Raw genomic sequence first — 17,228 nt, 5'->3', positions numbered from 1 at the left:
CGAGGGCGCGGCCTCCTGCCGCCCCGCACTGAGGGGGCCGCTCCCGGCGGGCAGCAGCTGGCGGCCGTGCAGCCCCGCGGCCTCCCTCCGGCAGGGTGCGCCGCGGTGACCGCCAGCCTTTGCGCGCGTCTCGGCCGGGAGGCGCCCGAGCGGATTGGCTGCAGCGGGTCGGCGAGTAAAAGGAGGTTTGATTGGCTGGGGGGTCACGTGAGGCGGAGGCTTCTGGCCGTTGACAATAAACATGGAGTCGATCTTCCACGAGCGGGTGAGCGGTGGGCTGAGGGGAGGGGTTCGTGTCTTGTGTGGGCTTCCTGGCCGCTGTCTGCTGGTTGTCGGCTGGTCGTCCGGGCCCGGAGTGCTTTCCCTGGGGAGCTGCTCGGGGCGGTGGCCGAGCCTGCCGTCCCGGCGCCGCCTCCGGGGCAGTTCCCGGTCCCAGCGGGGTGCGCTTGGCCTGTGCCCGGCCGGGCGGCGCTGCCTTCCCCCGGCATCTTCCCGGCGGCTCGGTTTCCTCTGGCGCGGGGGAGCACTGAGGCCTTCTCACATGGTGCCGCCGGTGCTTGTCGGCCGGCCCAGCTCGGTTCAGCGGGGAAAGGAATTGTTAGTGGAGATGGAGGAGGGTTGGGGGTGAGTCTGAGCGCTTTCTCTCGCGCGGAGGCTGCTCTGCGGCCTCTAGAAACAGGCCGCGAGTATGGGGCAGCTGCTTCTGCTTCTCGAGGGGAGCTCGTGTGACTGAGCAGCCAGTTTGCAGCTGAGCAGTTCAGGCGGGGCTGTTTTCGTGCTCTCCCATGTCTCTGGCTAGCCTGGCTTGGTTGGGGCTGTGTGAGAGGCAGGGAAAGGGAGAGCTGTTAAGGAAGCCCTGATTGGTGTGCTGTGCTGCTGTGTGCTGAATGCTGTTTCCTGCTTTGGAGTGTGGATGTTTCTGTGAGCTGCTGTGATTTAGCCAGCTCCCCAAAGATGAGCTCATTATGTCTTAATGCTGTTCAATTATAATACCTTGTTGATGTTTCTGAGCCTTTATTGTGCTAAGACATGTTATTTTTATATGCTGTTTTTGTGCACAAAGGTTTTACTTAGCAAATAAAACAAGGTAGCTGTATAACTTGCTAGAAACCAAAATTGCAGTTTTGAAATCCATAGATCCTGAGGAGTGTTCTTTCAAGCTAGGTTTTGGCCAGTATTGGGGTGTTAAACAACTGCTGCTCAGAGGATGAGTGGTGGTTTTCAGCCATTATGGTCACAGTGACCTTGAGTTCCAGTCTTGACTTAAAATTTAGTTCAAAACAAGTGTCCCTTTCTCTTATCTGGTCTAGCCTCACACCTAATGAAATTACAGCTTCTATTATGTTGAAGCAATTTGCTGCTGAAAATGAAGTGGCAGAGCATAAGATAGTCAAAGTTATGAGCTGATCATAACTTGTGGTTGCTACAGGTTTTGAGGGTGGGTACAGTTTGGATATGTTTCAGATATGAGATGTTCCATTTCTTGGTAAGTTAGTTACAAAGTTGCACCTGATGTTTTAGTTGGGAGTCCCAAACATTTTTATATTATTATTCTAGGGAAAATTTAACTCAACATTAAGGGATATTCCCCTTCTCCACCAAGTGTACTGTCTCGGTTCCTTTCAAAGCGTTCAAAGTGCTGAATGTACACACATAACCCCCACCTGAATCTGCACACCTCAGATGTTCCAATAAAAAGGCATGGAGAACATGATATTTAAAAGGAAGCTTAACAAAACAAAGACCTAAAGTGTAGCATTTTTAACAGAGAGTTGAAGAAAGTAGGACTTAAGGGTAGGTCTTAAGGAGCCCTTAACTTATAAACTGGTCCTTTCATAAGGTAGAAGTGGTTGAAAAGACTGAAAGCAGGGCAGCAGTTTGTACTGGGATAGATCTCAGTAACAGGGATCTCAGATTATATAGAGATTCAGTATTTGCAGCACCAAAAAAGAAGTTAATGCCTGTTAAAAACTGTAAGATCAGTTTTAGTTTGTGTTTTGCACTTAAAATGTACAGATTTTGCATGTGAAAATCAGTGTTTGTTAAAAACAAAACCGTACAAGTATGGAAAGGTTCCTTTAGTGGTGCTAAGTTTTTAAGCCTGTAATACAAGTAATTTTCAAAGGTATTTTAATTTCTCTTTGTGTCTAAATCAGCCTCATATAATTCTTGTGGAGAAACCAGAGTATGTCATATTATTCTTGAGAAGGTTCTTTTTTTTTATGTTTTTATCATGTGACCATAGTAGGGATGTGGTCTGTAAGAAACAGGAGCTGGTGTTTAATCTTGAGTTTCTTCCTATGCAAAGGACATGAGCTGGAAGAGACTTCTGGACTCTGTTGGAATTCTGTTCAGCCAGTCTAACTTAAATAGCTTGAGACAAATCAAGTGATGAAGCCCTGGGAAGATTCTGAAATCTGGGGTTAAGGGAATTTTTGAGGTTCTTGTCTCTCTTGCAGATTATGGGAGATTTGTGCATGTGATTTGTGTGAGGATTTCATAGAAGTCTCAAGAATATTCCTCCAAGGCATGCTCTTGTCTTCTTGGATTCTGTGGGTTTGGTGGGAGGGAGGGGTGGGCTTTATTTTTGTTGAGGGGTTTTAGGTTGGTTGTTTTAATAGAGTGCATGCACATTTGAGTTCTTAATGTAGATAAAAAAAAAAAGAGTGATTAAAACAGAAGATAAAAGTGAGATTTTAAAACAGATGTCCATCTTGTATTGCACTTGTTTAGTTATTTGTAAAGAAAAGCTGGTTTTCATGGGAAACTAATTTATTTATTTTTTTAACAAAGTATTTTATCCACACTTGTGAAAAGGGTAGAGCCTGACAGGCATTCATTCAGATGAAATATTTTTAATTTGCTCTCCAGAATCTTGACTGATACTTCCAATTATCTCATTTGTAGTTTGGGCTGCCTGTCTGGAAGTGTTATATTACAATTTTATTGTCTCCAATGTGCTGGATATGTAAAGGAGGGTCTGAAGTGTTTAGCATGTAAATGGTTTATCAAAAAATGCTTTTTTTGTTTAGTATGCTGACTCTTTTTTCCTTATCAGATCATAATTTAGATTTTAGAACCAGTAGTATTAGCATTTTTTACTGGTTCTTCTACATAAATTTCACGTAGCAAATGAGCTTTCTTGCCCCTTCAGCTTTGAATAACTTTCTTAGCAATAAATGAATTGGTTATAACCAGAACTGGGTGAGTAACTGAAATTAAGGAAATAAATTCTGTAGATGAATAGTTCTAAATATCTCCTGATGGTCTGCTTTTCTTTAGCCAAGTGTGGGGAGCAGATTGCTGACAGCCACACCTGACAGGGAAGAAAAGCTTAAGAATGAGAGCATCTCTTGCAGAATACATTTCTTACTGGGTAGTAGAGGTATAAACCATTTCTTTCTCAAGTGGTAGTGATTTGAAGAGGATGGAATCCGTTGTCCTGATGGCTGCAGAGTCCCTGTGTGATTCAGTCAAGCGATTGCTGTTTTTAAAAACACTGTTTTTAAAACCCAGTGTTTTTTATATGAAATTAATTTCCTCAAATGAAACCAAGTAGTAGGCATGTTGTTGGCTTTTTTTCCTCACCAAATTTTTGGGAGGGTTGTATGCTATAGCTTGCAGTATCCAAAGAATATGTGGTGATCTGGGTGAGTAGGGAGGGCAGGAAGTTTGCCTGACTGAAATGATAGTAATTTTACAGAGTAAAACATTAACGTGACTTTTGTTGTTGTTGTCTTTGGTATTTTCTCTCTTCCCATGTTAGCAAGAAGGCTCACTGTGTGCTCAGCACTGTCTGAATAATTTGTTACAAGGGGAGTATTTTAGTCCCGTTGAGTTATCCTCTATTGCACAGCAGTTGGATGAGGAAGAAAGAATGAGAATGGCAGAGGGAGGAGTGTCCAGTGAAGAATATAGAACGTTTTTGCAGGTAAAATCTTAATTTGATGTTGCTTGGTGTTTGCCTGAGATCTGATACTGTGTAGCACAAACCTGCTACTCTTGTGTAGCTAGAGAAGGTTAATTTCTTAGTGCTAAAACTTAAATTTATAACAAGCCTTACAGACTAGGAGGTATTTATTTGTTGCTTTAAGTATGTGCTGTTATACAAAACTGAGTTGTGTCTGACCTTTTTACACTTACACAACTTTTCCCTTTTCTTCCTCCCAACCTCATGCTGAGCAGCAGCCTTCTGTAAACATGGATGACAGTGGATTCTTCTCAATTCAAGTAAGCACGGTCCTGTACTGACAGAATGTTTTGCTTAAGCAATGTGTGTTCTCTCATATAATTTAAATGGCATTGAGCTTTTTCATCTAGTTCCCAGTTTATAGGCTTAATGGGATTAAGTGCTGGCCTTCTAAATCTTCAGAGTGTTTTCCATTAAAAGCTGTGACTTGCGGTTCCTCAGTTTGTGGGCCCTTGAATGAACAGTACCAGTATGCACTCCTGAACTGTGACATGACACCTGTTTGACAACAAGCTGGATTTTGCAGTTGTTTTTTACGGACACTTGAAGTGCAAACTTCAGCTCCCATAGACTACAGGGGGAAATAACACACTCTAGGCACTTCAGAGCTGGAGTTTTTCTTTCTTTTTTAAGTACCATAATGGAAAAGTAATATAGTTAAACCAGCACAACAACCAAAAAAGGCATTGAACACTGAGCTGTAGGCGATGCTTTGTACCTATGGTTGCCTCCTGAGCTTTCAGAGGTGATTGTGTTCCAGAAACCCTCGAGAGCCGCTCTTCCTTCTGGCATGCCAGGGCTGTTTTGTCGGTTCAGTGAAAAAACATTAGCATTTTGGCATTTCCTGTATTCTTCATTGTGCTGCTTCAATATTGAAACTGGGGGGGGAAAGTGCTTCATCACGTTCTACTTTTTTGTATTGTCATTGCTTTGCTCACTTGCTGCGTAGCTGAAAGGAAGCTGTAAGGAAGATGTGTTGTTCATTTGAAATGTCTTACAGCATTATTTCAGCTAGCTTTAAAGAGCTGCATTATCATAAACTCTTTTACAGTATCTAACTGATCCTGTTGTAATGCAGAGATTTCTGATAGTTACTGTGGGGAAGGATGACATTATATTTGGGAGGGGAGGCAGCGCGGATCAGTACGGTGATAGCAGAGAGATGACAACTTACAAAGTGTTGGTGAGAGGTGAAGTATGAAGTTAGAGCTTTGTTTTTGGGAACAAGCTAATTAACACACCAGCTAAATACTAGTTTTGTTACTTCCTCTTAGATATAGTATGTGTCTTGCATGTAGATTCTGACAGTTGTATTTTGAGTAGTATGATTCCAAGGCTTCCTAGCAATGTTTCAAAATGAAATGATTTATGAAAACAGGGTAACTGCTTATGACAGCTAATATGGTTACATTGCTTAATTTAGATTTGACTGGTTTGACTAATGAAAACTGCTATTTTTTGACAGGTTATAAGCAATGCCTTGAAAGTTTGGGGTTTAGAACTAATCCTCTTCAACAGCCCAGAGTATCAGAGGCTTGGGATCGACCCTATGTAAGATGTTTTTTTTATCTTAGCAAGCTACTTGCATTTTATAGAGAAATAATACTTTTAATTTATGGTTTAAAACTTTCTTTTAAATGACTCTTTCAAGCTCTGTTGATTTCTGGTGTTTTTATTAGCCTCTGTCCTTAACTTTTTGCTCCTGCGGGCGTATACGAGCATCTGTCCTCTGTGCCCTCATGATATCTCAGTATCTGTGGCATCACAGCTATATGGAGATTTCATTAATGTTGACAACTTCCCAAATACTTTAAAAGCTGTGTGGGTACTCTGTAACATTAATGGTTTTATTATGGGCTTTTTATTATATGTTTAAATTAGTGGTAAAAAAGAACTTAAACATTAATGCACACTCCAATACTAGAGTATTTAATTTTATCTGTACCTTTTGTTTTTCTTTTTACAGAAATGAAAAATCATTTATTTGTAATTATAAGGAACACTGGTTTACAGTTCGAAAGTTAGGAAAACAGGTGACACTGTCTTTTTTTATTTGGAAATTGACTTCACAATGGGGGTGGAAAAGTGGTTGCGAGTAGACCATGTCTTCGCCTTCTGCCAGCTTCTGCTGCAATTTGCTTGCTATCTCATAGCAAAAAGACCCAAATGTTTGTTAGATTAAAAAAATGCCAAGCGGCTTTTTGGGAATGTTAGCTTGGGGAAGGACCACAGGATCAGTTCCCCAGTGAACCTGCAGCTCTGGTAGAGTCTTATTCTTTTCTGCATTGAAAATAGCAGAAATATTTTACATGAGGGAAGAGGGAGTCCTAGACAAGGATTAAGATCCCTATAGAATGCAAACTGATTTTAATGGACTAAATTTACATTGTAAAAATCATTTTGCTTGTTTAATTGGACAGTAGGTATAAGAAAAAGCTCATATTTGAAATGTATTTATGTTTGCTTATATTTAAGAGTATTCATCAGGAAAAGATTGGGGGAAGATTCTACTTTCCCATACCTTAGTACTATTTTAGACAACTTTTTGGAACAGCTGTATTATAAACAGGGAACAGTTGTTAAAGGTAAAGGATGGTCATATACATTTATATGGTATGTATATGACAACTCAAGGCATTTCCATGTAACACCAATGCAGTGTTTTATCCTGGTAGCCAATCATTGTTCTGGATCATAATGCAACAACTTTCATACAACATAACCTGATTTGGTGTTTGGCTTTTTTCAGGGTTTTTTTGTTATAGAAAATGTTGATGCAATAACCTTTTAGATTGTACAGTAGTGGCCTCTTTATGCATTTGGCTCATTTTGCAAGTGGTGGCTACCTATGTGGTCATCCAGATTAAAACCCAAAACGTTTCCCTGTGAGTAAACAAACTAAGCTCTGCTGTTCTGCTTTAGTTTGAAAGTATGGCTAATGTTTGCAGGCAATTTTTATATATTTGATATAGAAAAGGCTGAATGGTCTCTTGAAAGAGTACAGGAAGGTTCTGCATTCTCTATAGAGCCACGTTGTGTGGAAGTTTGTGAAATAGCATTCTAGTCCAAAATATTTAAAGGGGTGGGTGTGGGTGTGTGTCTGTTTCTTGCTTGTACGTGTGACTTGCAGTCACACAAAAACAATACTAAGTGTCTGTTATCTAGAGAGAAGTGAGAAAAGATAGACATGATAGTTTGACTTGAATTTAACCTGCTTCTCTTATGTTACAGTTAAAGCAAAATTAGTTTACCAAACCTTCCTCCTCTGTATTCCCTTTTAGAGGTTTGCAATGTGTCAATATTATTGGTTCACATGATGACTTATTCCCTACTCCTACACTGTTGGTTGACTTACCCTTTCCTAGTGGCAAAGGGTGTTTTTGAGAAGTTGACTGAATGACAGAATGGTAGGCAGTCACCTGTATTCCAGGTGAATTACGGTACGGGCCTGACCGCGACTGTGTGACTCTGTGTATGGAAGTTTAGGGAAGTAAATGCACTTCTGTGAGAATAGAGAGAGAATTCTCATCCAACTATCTGAAATGGTGCTTCCTGGGTAAAATTGGGTAATATTGAACATATATGGTATGAAAAAAGTTTCTTTGGATTGATGGCAATATATATAGGGTTTCAAAGGTAGAATATCTTGTTGTCTGTGTCTGGAAGAACTGTTATAAATGGCTAGCTGTTGTCAGGGAGCTAGAAATGATCTGTGTATATTTATCTCAAATGTTCCCTATAGTAATATTATGCTGTACTATCAGCATGTTAAATTTGAGTTAATTTTTTAAAATTTTTAAATTTATAAATTATCTTACAAGTAAACAGTAGCCTTCAGCATCACCAGTTATTAAAGGCAGCATATTTAATGCAAGTACTTAATAGAAAAAAATCTACGTCTATTCTGTGTATTTTTTTAATTTCTTAGGATACAGCATTAATTTAGGAAGGATTTCTTCATTAGTCTCTGAACAGATTTAAAGCTAGAATTAAGCAGAATTTTTAGAATGATGTCTAAAGTAATTATTCTTCCGTTATATTTTATCTGTTTTAATCTGTTTGTCTAGTACCAGTGTTTAGTAGTGGGAGACAGCATGCCAGTAGTTGTCTGGCTTCAAATCTTCTGTTAGCCAAAGAGTATTTGAAGGATAACCTTTAAGAGTGTAGATATTGTGCTTCAGGAGGCTTTTAATTTGATGATTTATTAGATTATTCGGATATTCCATCGTAGAAAATGACCACAATGTACAGAAATGGATTACCAAGTAATCTTTATGCTAATTTGTTCTCTCAAACCTTTTTTTTCTTAATTACAGTGGTTTAACTTGAACTCTCTCTTGATGGGTCCAGAACTAATATCAGATACATATCTTGCACTTTTCTTGGCTCAATTACAACAGGAAGGTAATAGTAACTTGCAGATGTTAAATCTCATTAATTAAAGTAGGTAATAATCATTATTTATTAGAAGTTATATATTCAGTTAACTACCTGTAGTTTTATGATTGAAATAGTGAAATAACCCAAGCCCTTATAATGAAAGGTAGAGCCTTACATTGTAATAAATTGCACATTGTTGTGTTCAGTATAATGTACATTTTAGAGTGCATATGCATGCACCTTAATGCTGGAGACTTATGATTTATTTTTCTCAGGTTATTCCATATTTGTAGTAAAAGGTGACTTGCCAGACTGTGAAGCTGATCAGCTATTGCAGATGATTCGGGTACAGCAGATGCAACGACCAAAACTGATTGGAGAAGAGACAGCACAGTCAAGAGATCAGAGGTAAGGTAAATGGAGATTTTGTTTTAATAATGTTCAGTGCCTATGTGGAGACAACCCTTCTAAGACATAATTAGAAGTAAAAGCACGTTGGTAGAATACAAATAGCATATTTTTAAGTGGGCAGAAACTAATAATGATTTGATATTTCCTTTTGATAATTCCCAGTATTGCATAGTGCAGATTTTAAACCTCCCAGTTATGATATTATTCTAATTACAGTAAAACTGGCTAGCAGTTCTTACCAAACTGTGATTAATGGGAATCAGTCTATAATTCAGACTGGCTTATGCATGCTCTTGTAAGTAAAATGAATAAGAAACATGTCAGAGTTCCACATCACGTAAAACATACAGCATTCCCCTTTGGAATAGTTTCACTGTAGACATTGTGGTGCTGCTCTGTTATGATGCATACTGCTGATATAAAACATCCTTGAAAGCATGCAAAGTACTACTTCTGCAATAACTTCTGTAGTGAATAAATTGCATATTGATAAAAAGGTAATTCAGAGGAATTAACTCATTATTTCTTCCATTTTGTAAAGGTAAAAACTGCCAATGTAAATTCAAATTTAAAAAAAATACTTGGCAGGAAGTTGCAAAGTGTGTATAGCTTACAGAGGATCTGTTGCTTTAGCATGGTTATCAAAGCTTCCTAAGGGGGAGACCACATGCACTATTTTCTGCTGGTGTAACTGTTGAAGTAGCAGTAGGTCCAAATAACACATGGCCTTACTGTTTTTGAAGTTTTCCTGTTGAACAGATTGTTGTCAACCTGTGTGGGTTTCAAGTTGCATTACTTTCCTTTTTACAGCTCTGCTTGTAGTTCTTTTTGTGTTTTTTCATGTAGAAATGAAAAGATTTGTTTATATAACAGATTTTAACAATAGAAATGTTTTCTCAAAGGTTAAAGTGAAGCTGAACAAGCAGAAAGCATTTAATTTAAATCTCACAGTCGAAGTGAATATCATTTCTGTCTGAATTCTGCCATAAACGTATCCATTTCATAGGCTCCCCAGAAGTGATATGGACCAAGCAATAGAAGTGAACCATCCTTTTGACGGAACAGGCATGTTAGATGAAGATGAAGAGAATTTTCAGAGAGCCCTGGCGCTAAGTAGGCAGGAAATTGATATGGAAGATGAAGAAGCTGATCTTCGCAGAGCCATCCAACTCAGCATGCAAGGTGTGCTCATCTGAATTTCTTTTAGCAGTGGTCGTGTTGCTTACGTAGCAGCTACTGAAATCTTCAGTCACATGCTTTTTCCAGCGTGTGTCAGGCTCTGCAAAGGCTGCTTTTGAGACATGGAAGGACAATCCAGAATTTCCTGTAGCTATTTCCTTTCTGCTTTTTGAGAAGTTGTGGCTTTCGTGTTTGCAATGATCATGGGGAAGCAAGAACAAATTGGTGAAGGGTGGCAGGAGGGAAGTGAAACAGTCCCAAGGTGAGAAGTGATAATATCAAGTGAAATTAGACCTTGGTGCTTGTTTCTCCAACAAGTTTGAAGATGTTTTCTTAAACGAGGTTTCAGTTACTAATTTTATTTCACTGTAATTAGTAGGATCTGGTATGTTCTGGTTTTAGGTAGTCGTCAAAGTGAGTTCTTGGACTCCTTGCCACAGAATGTTCCTCACACCAGTCAGGCTGACTCCCTTTCTTCAGAAGAACTGCGAAGGAGAAGACAAGCCTATTTCGAAAAGTAAAGTAGTCAATAGAAAACTGCATGTGGAAGTACATGTCATTTTTCAGTGCTTTTGGGGTGTGGATGAGTTTCTGACTGAGGTCCAGCTTAACTTTTAACATGCTTTACTAACAATGACAGAGTATTGCTATTCTCATGTGGTTCCTAGGTAGAAAAGAGACCTAGCTGAGAGCTGAGCACCATGCAGCTGCTTGTTCTTTAAGAGGGAAGGGAGTGTTGAGGGAGGGGGGGAAAGGGAAGGAGAAGAAAACCCAAGGAATCAAAACCTTGTGGGTTGGGATAAGGCTAGTTTACTGGGATAGCAGAGAGATAGATATAATAATACTAACAGGCTTTATAGCAAAATATATGAAACTGGTGATACAGTATGTAGTTTCTGACTGAACTGCATGAACAGCTCAGAGCTGTCCCAAAACCAGACTGTCCCCAAAACTGCATGTCCTGCAGCTGCCTGCTCTTCCCCTCACCAGACTCCCTTTTATGCTGAGTGTGATGTAATTGGCATAGAATACCCGCTTTGGCCAGTTCACAGAATTGTAGGGGTTGGAAGGGTCATAGAATCATAGAATGGCATGGGTTGGAAGGGACCCCAAGGATCACAGGCCTCCAACCCCCTGCAACAGGCAGGGACACCAACCTCCAGGCCTGGAGCTACACAAGGTTGCCCAGGGCCCCAGCCAAACTGGCCTTGAACACCTCCAGGGACGGGGCATCCACCCCCTCTCTGGGCAGCCTGTTCCTTAAGAGATCGAGTCCAACCCCCCTGCCCAAGCAGGTTCCTTAAGACAGGTCGCACAGGTAGGTATCCAGACAGGTCTGGAATCTCTCCAGAGAAGGACACTCCACACCCCCTGGGCAGCCTGTCCCAGGGCTCCCTCACCCTCACCAGGAAGAAGTTCTTCCCCGGATTGGTGGGGAATTCCCTGTGCTCCAACTTGAGGCCATGGCCCCTTGTCCTGTCTCCACAGACCACTGAAAAGGGGCTGGCCATTGCCCCCTGTGTCACCTGTCCTGGCTGTGGCCCCTCCCTCTTTGTGGGGAAATATGAATAACTGAAAATTCCTTGATTGCTTGGCAACAACTAGAAACATCAGGGTGTTATTAACACTGCTCTCATCCTGATTCCCATCCCCTGCTAGAAAAGAAATTAACACTATCCTAGCCAAAACCAGGGCACCTGTAAACAAGAGGGGATCTGTCAGTAATGCAACATCAGTCTTGTGAATGAGAAAACATGCACATTTTACAGGATTTCATTTAAATACTTGTATTTCATTCTATTGATGGAATGAGAAGAGCCAGGAAACTAATACCTGGCTCAGAACGTGGTATGAGAAAGAGAACTTTGGGTTCTTTGACAATGGGCTGACTTGAGCATCACCAGCCTTGCTTTCTAGGGATGGTGAGCACTTATCCCCAAGGGGCAGAAGAAGACCTTCAAAGAAGCTGGCAGAGCTCATTAATAGAGCTTTAAACTAGATGAGAAGGGGGAGGGGGACAGGGCCAGGCTAGAGGGAAAAAAGCCTGGTCGAGTTACTGAGGGATGGTGTGTTGGCAATGACCTCTGGTCAGCCACCCTAGTAAAACAGGGGAATAGTGAGCTAGTACAGAGTAGAGATGTAATTACTACTGATGGACTAGGTAACTCAACCAGCTGTCACTTGAGAAGCAAGGCTTCCCGTAGGAGTGTAACAAGATCAATAGACAGCTGAAGTGCTTCTACACCAATGCACGCAGCATGGGCAACAAACAGGAGGAATTTGAAGGCCTTGTAAGTCAAGGAGACTATGGTGTGATTGCCATCACAGAAATGTGGTGGGGTAATTCACATGACTGGAGTGCTGCAATGGCTGGTTATAAACTATACAGGTGTGACAGGCCGGGTAGGAGAGGAGGTGGGGTAGCCCTGTATGGCAGAAAATGCTTTGACAGCCTGGAGCTGGAGTATGGTGATGACAGGGTTGAGTGTCTCTGGGTAAAAATCAGATGTGCACGAAATCAGGGAGATATAGTGATGGGAGTCTACTATAGACCACCTGACCAGGACGAAGCTGATGAGTTGCTTTTTAAACAACTGGGAGAAGTCTCATGATCACCAGCTCTTGTCCTTACTGAGGACTTCAACTTATCGGATGTCTCCTGGAGGTACAACACAGCAGGGAGGAAGCAGTCTAGCAGGTTCCTGGAGTGTTTGGAAGACAACTTCCTGACCCAGCTGGTGAGTGAACCAACCAGGGAAGGTGCCCTGCTGGACTTGTTTGTAAACAGAGAAGGCCTAGTGGGGGATGTGAAGGTTCAAGGACACCTGGGGCACAGCGATCATGAACTGATAGAATTCTTAGTAGTGGGAGAAGTAAGGAAGGGAGACAGCAAAACAGCCACCTTAGACTTATGTAGGGCTGACTTTGGAATGTTCAGAAAGCTGCTTGGTAAGATTCCACGGGAGGCAGCCCTTGAGGGCAAAGGAGCCTGAGAGGGGTTGGATGCTCCTAAAGAAGGAAATCTTGGCAGCACAAGAACAGGCTGTCCCAGTCTGTTGGAAGAGGAGTCCTTGAGGAAGGAAGCCAGCTTGGCTGAGTAGGGAGATCCAGGAAGATCTTTGGCAAAAGAGGAAAAAATATGAGCTTTGGAAGAAGGGGCAGGTGTCTTGGGATGACTATAGGAATTTAGTGGGATCATGTAGGGAGAAAGGCAGAAGGGCTAAATCTGAACTGGAACTCAGACTGACCAGTTCTGTAGAAGATAATAAAAAGTCCTTCTATAGGTACATTAACAGTAAGACGAGGGTCAGGGAGAATCTCCAGCCCTTACTGGACGCAGGGGGAACATTAGTGAAAAGGGATGAGGACAAGGCTGAGGTCCTTAATTCCTTCTTTACCTCAGTCTTTAATAGTAAAGATGGTTATTCCCTGAGTACTCATCCTCAGGAACTGGCTGACAGGGAGGGGAATAATAACAAAGCTCCCATGGCTCAGGAGGAAATGATTAGCAACCTACTTGTCATGTTAGACACCCACAAGTCAGTAGGGCCAGATGGGATCCACCCAAGGGTGCTGAGAGAGCTGGCAGATGTGCTTGCCAAATTCCTTTCCATCATCTACCAGCAATCCTGGCAGACTGGGGAAGTTCCACACGACTGGAGGCTGGCAGATGTGACACCCATATATAAGAAGGGCCGGAAGGAGGATCTGGGGAACTCCAGGCCTGTCAGTCTGACCTCAGTCCTGGGGAAGATCATGGAGAGGGTCATCTTGGGAGCTGTCATGCAGCACCTGCGTGATGGCCAGGGGATCAGGCCTAGCCAACATGGGTTTACAAAAGGTAGATCCTGTCAAACTAACCTGATCACCTTCTATGACAAGGTGACCTGCTTAATGGACAAGGGGAAGGCTGTGGATGTGGTGTACCTGGACTTCAGTAAAGCCTTTGACACGGTTTTTCACAGCATTCTGACTTAGAAACTGGCTGCCACTGGCCTTGACAGGTGGACCCTCAACTGGGTTAAAAACTGGCTGGATGGCCGGGCCCAAAGGGTGGTGGTGAATGGAACCAAATCCAGCTGGAGGCCGGTCACGAGTGGCGTCCCCCAGGGCTCAGTCCTGGGTCCAGCCTTGTTCAACATCTTTATCAATGACCTGGATGAAGGAATTGAATGCTCCCTCAGTAAGTTTGCAGATGACACTAAAGTGGGAGGAAGTGTTGAACTGCCTGAGGGCAGGGAAGCTCTTCAGAGGGATCTGAACAGACTGGACCAATGGGCTGAGACCAACGGGATGAAGTTTAACATGGCCAAGTGCAGAGTGCTGCACATGGGACATAACAACCCCATGCAGCGCTACAGGCTTGGGGGAGACTGGCTGGAGAGCTGTCAGGCAGAGAAGGACCTGGGAGTGTTGGGTGGCTGCAGGCTGAGTATGAGTCAGCAGTGTTTCCAGGCGGCCAAGAAGGCCAATGGCATCCTGGCTTGTATCAAAACCAGTGTGGCCAGTAGGTCTGGGGAGGTAATTGTGCCCTTGTACTGGGCATTGGTGAGGCCACACCTCCAGTGTCCTCAAGCAATTCCAGAGAAGGGCAACCAGGCTGGTGAAGGGGCTGGAGGGCAAATCCTCTGAGGAGCGGCTGAGGGAGCTGGGGGTGTTCAGCCTGGAGAAGAGGAGGCTGAGGAGAGACCTTATCACTGCCTACAACTACCTGAGGGTGCAAAGAGGAGGGCGATGGTCTCTTCAGCCAGGTGACAGAAGATAGAACAAGGGGCAATGGCATGAAGCTGTGCCAGGGCAGGGTTAGATTGGACATTAGAAAAAAAAAAAATTACTGAAAGAGTTGTCAGGGCTGGACCAGGCTGCCCAGGGAGGGGGTTGAGTCACCTTCCCTGGATGTGTTTAATAAAAAGGGTAGATGAGGTACTTAGGGGTATGGTTTAGCTTAGGATGGGAATGGTTGGACTTGATGATCTTCAAAGGTCTTTTCCAACCTTGTGATTCTGTAAATTTCTGTAATCAACTTCCTGGAGAATAGTCGTCTTTCTCTAAGACGTGGCAGATACGATGACTGTAATCTGCATCACATGACAGCGTTCTAGATGATATTTTATGCTGCTGGAGTACCTTCTTAAGACATAGGTAGGGTATTACAGTTTTCCTTATCTCTGTCTCTTGGGGATGGAGGAAACAAAGACCGAGGGAAATGCTATGGATTGGAGGAGTTAGACTTTGCATGAAGGGATGAGAATGCAAAACATGTCAATTCTGGGAAAAATCATGTAGCAATGCAATTTTTGGGAAGACAGGTGTGTGAAACTTAGCAGGGCGAAACAGTTGAAGAGATTTTATTTTAGGTGCAGGGTGGTATTGTAGTGAACAGCTTCTAATTCTCGCTCTTGGCCCTCCTTACAATTGAACAGACTTGATGATAAATATCATACTGAGACTAATCTTACTCTCTTATAAACTTACAATGCTTTCAGACAGCAGCAACAGCTACAGCAGCAAGATCAGACCCCAAACCTGTATGATAAGCCAAGTCTAAGCTCAAGCCCTCCAGAGACTGACCCAGGTATTGGGGTTTTTTTCTACTTCTTCCCAACACTGAAGTATTTTTCGCTTTCACCTTTGTCTTTGGCTCTGTTTCCTAACTTCCTATGTCTGTCTGCTTCCTCACTCCAATAGATATTCAGGATGTGTCTCTGTCTTTCTGGCAGTGAAACAAAGGATCACTTTCTTGAAAAGCCTGTTCTGCTTTGAATATCAATGTTCTGTTTGAGTGAAGAGTATTACTGTTAGACCATTTGAGTTCTTTTTTCCCTTTTTGTTTTGTTTGGCTTCAGCATTACAAACTTTAATCTTTCATGGGATTGTGAGAACAATTTGTTTCCTAAATGCATTTAAAGTTGTATGATAGTGTACTAAACCTGGAGTAATACCTGACAAAATTACTGGAACCAGTTTTCAGTAGAATGCAGGTATATAGGCCATACCACTATGAAGTATTGCTGATCCAAAATGAATGTATATTGCTTGTTCCAAACTGACCATTGTGGATGGAAAGCTAAATGCAGAATGCTCAATGATTTTAACAAACCCAATTGAGTTTTGGGTGGAAACAGGTGGGTGTGGACAAAACAAAGAAAGCATTTAACTGCAGTTGAGAACTAGCTCTGTGCATTTATTACAACCTGTGTGCATTCCTTTTCTTTAGGAGGTGATATGAGTGAAGAAGACATGCTTCAAGCAGCCATGAATATGTCTCTGGAATCTGTTAGAAACCACTTGAATATGGAAGGGGACAAATGACATAACCTCTTTTTTTTTTTTCTTTTCCCTTTTACTGTCAAAACACTATGTCTCCATTATAAATTTACTCTGTGGATGTTGCACAAGCAGGGTTCATTTCAGAGTTCTGGAAGCAGGAATGAAAGGGGGGCTGGAGGTCAAAGTTCAGAGGGAATCTGCAAATTAAAAAATTGCACTAATTTACAAAACTGTAGCACTCCTCCCACAGAATATCTGTTCACAAGAGTAACTATATTAAAATTACTTAAACTGTTCCCATGAACAAAGATGTGTAGCAGCTGTAACTTGTATTTAAAAAGCCGGTTTAAATTGTTACGAAGAATTCTATAGGAAATACAAAAGGTGTCAAAACCCAGCATTAACTGACTTCCTTCAGTACTAATGAAAAAATAGATACAAATGATGTGTGTTCATAAATTAAGTTCTTTATTAGAAATCACTTAAAATGGGGAAAAAGAAATACTGTTTACCTTAGATAATTTATTTTGTGATTGTTTATTCTGTCTTTGTTAACTTTGATCCTGCTGACCACTTTTGGAATGACTCATTCTGCAGGAGAAACATGAAACCATTTATTTCATACTTTGCAATTAAAGATAAAATTTTCATTGACTTCTAACCTTCTAACACTTCACAGAATCACAAGGTTGGAAGAGACCTTTGAAGGTCGAGTCCAAACATTCCCATCTATGCTAAACCATATCCCTAAGTACCTCATCTACCCTTTTTTTAAACACATCTAGGGAAGGTGACTCAGGATCTGCCTTTTGTAAACCCATGTTGGCTAGGCCTGATCCCCTGGCCATCACGCATGTGCTGCATGACAGCTCCCAAGATGACCCTCGCCATGATCTTCCCCGGGACTGAGGTCACACTGACAGGCCTGGAGTTCCCCAGATCTTCCTTCCGGCCCTTCTTATATATGGGTGTCACATCTGCCAGCCTCCAGTCGCGTGGAACTTCCCCAGTCTGCCAG

The 17,228-nt window shown here is 42.1% G+C and overlaps 1 protein-coding gene across 2 annotated transcripts; it reads left to right on the top strand.

Moving 5' to 3' along the window:
• Positions 1-167: 167 nt before the first annotated feature.
• ATXN3 (ataxin 3) lies at positions 168-16,252 on the top strand (the record flags this gene model as incomplete). Of its 2 annotated transcripts, none has more annotated exons than XM_084270542.1 (11): positions 168-265; positions 3,767-3,931; positions 4,186-4,230; positions 5,436-5,521; positions 5,937-6,003; positions 8,287-8,374; positions 8,626-8,758; positions 9,768-9,943; positions 10,343-10,457; positions 15,427-15,515; positions 16,158-16,252. In XM_084270542.1, the coding sequence occupies exons 1-11, from the start codon at positions 242-244 to the stop codon at positions 16,250-16,252; spliced, it is 1,083 nt and encodes a 360-aa protein (XP_084126668.1). In that variant the 5' UTR covers positions 168-241. The 2 variants fall into 2 exon arrangements, with proteins under 2 accessions (XP_084126668.1, XP_084126667.1); XM_084270541.1 differs by having other exon boundaries at positions 16,134-16,252.
• Positions 16,253-17,228: the final 976 nt, after the last annotated feature.

Source organism: Gallinula chloropus (genome assembly GCF_964237585.1).
Source record: "Gallinula chloropus genome assembly, chromosome: 14".
In the NCBI taxonomy this organism is placed as follows: Eukaryota; Metazoa; Chordata; class Aves; order Gruiformes; family Rallidae; genus Gallinula; species Gallinula chloropus.
Note: the sequence above shows the minus strand (reverse complement) of the source record. Positions and strands in the feature narration are given on the sequence as shown.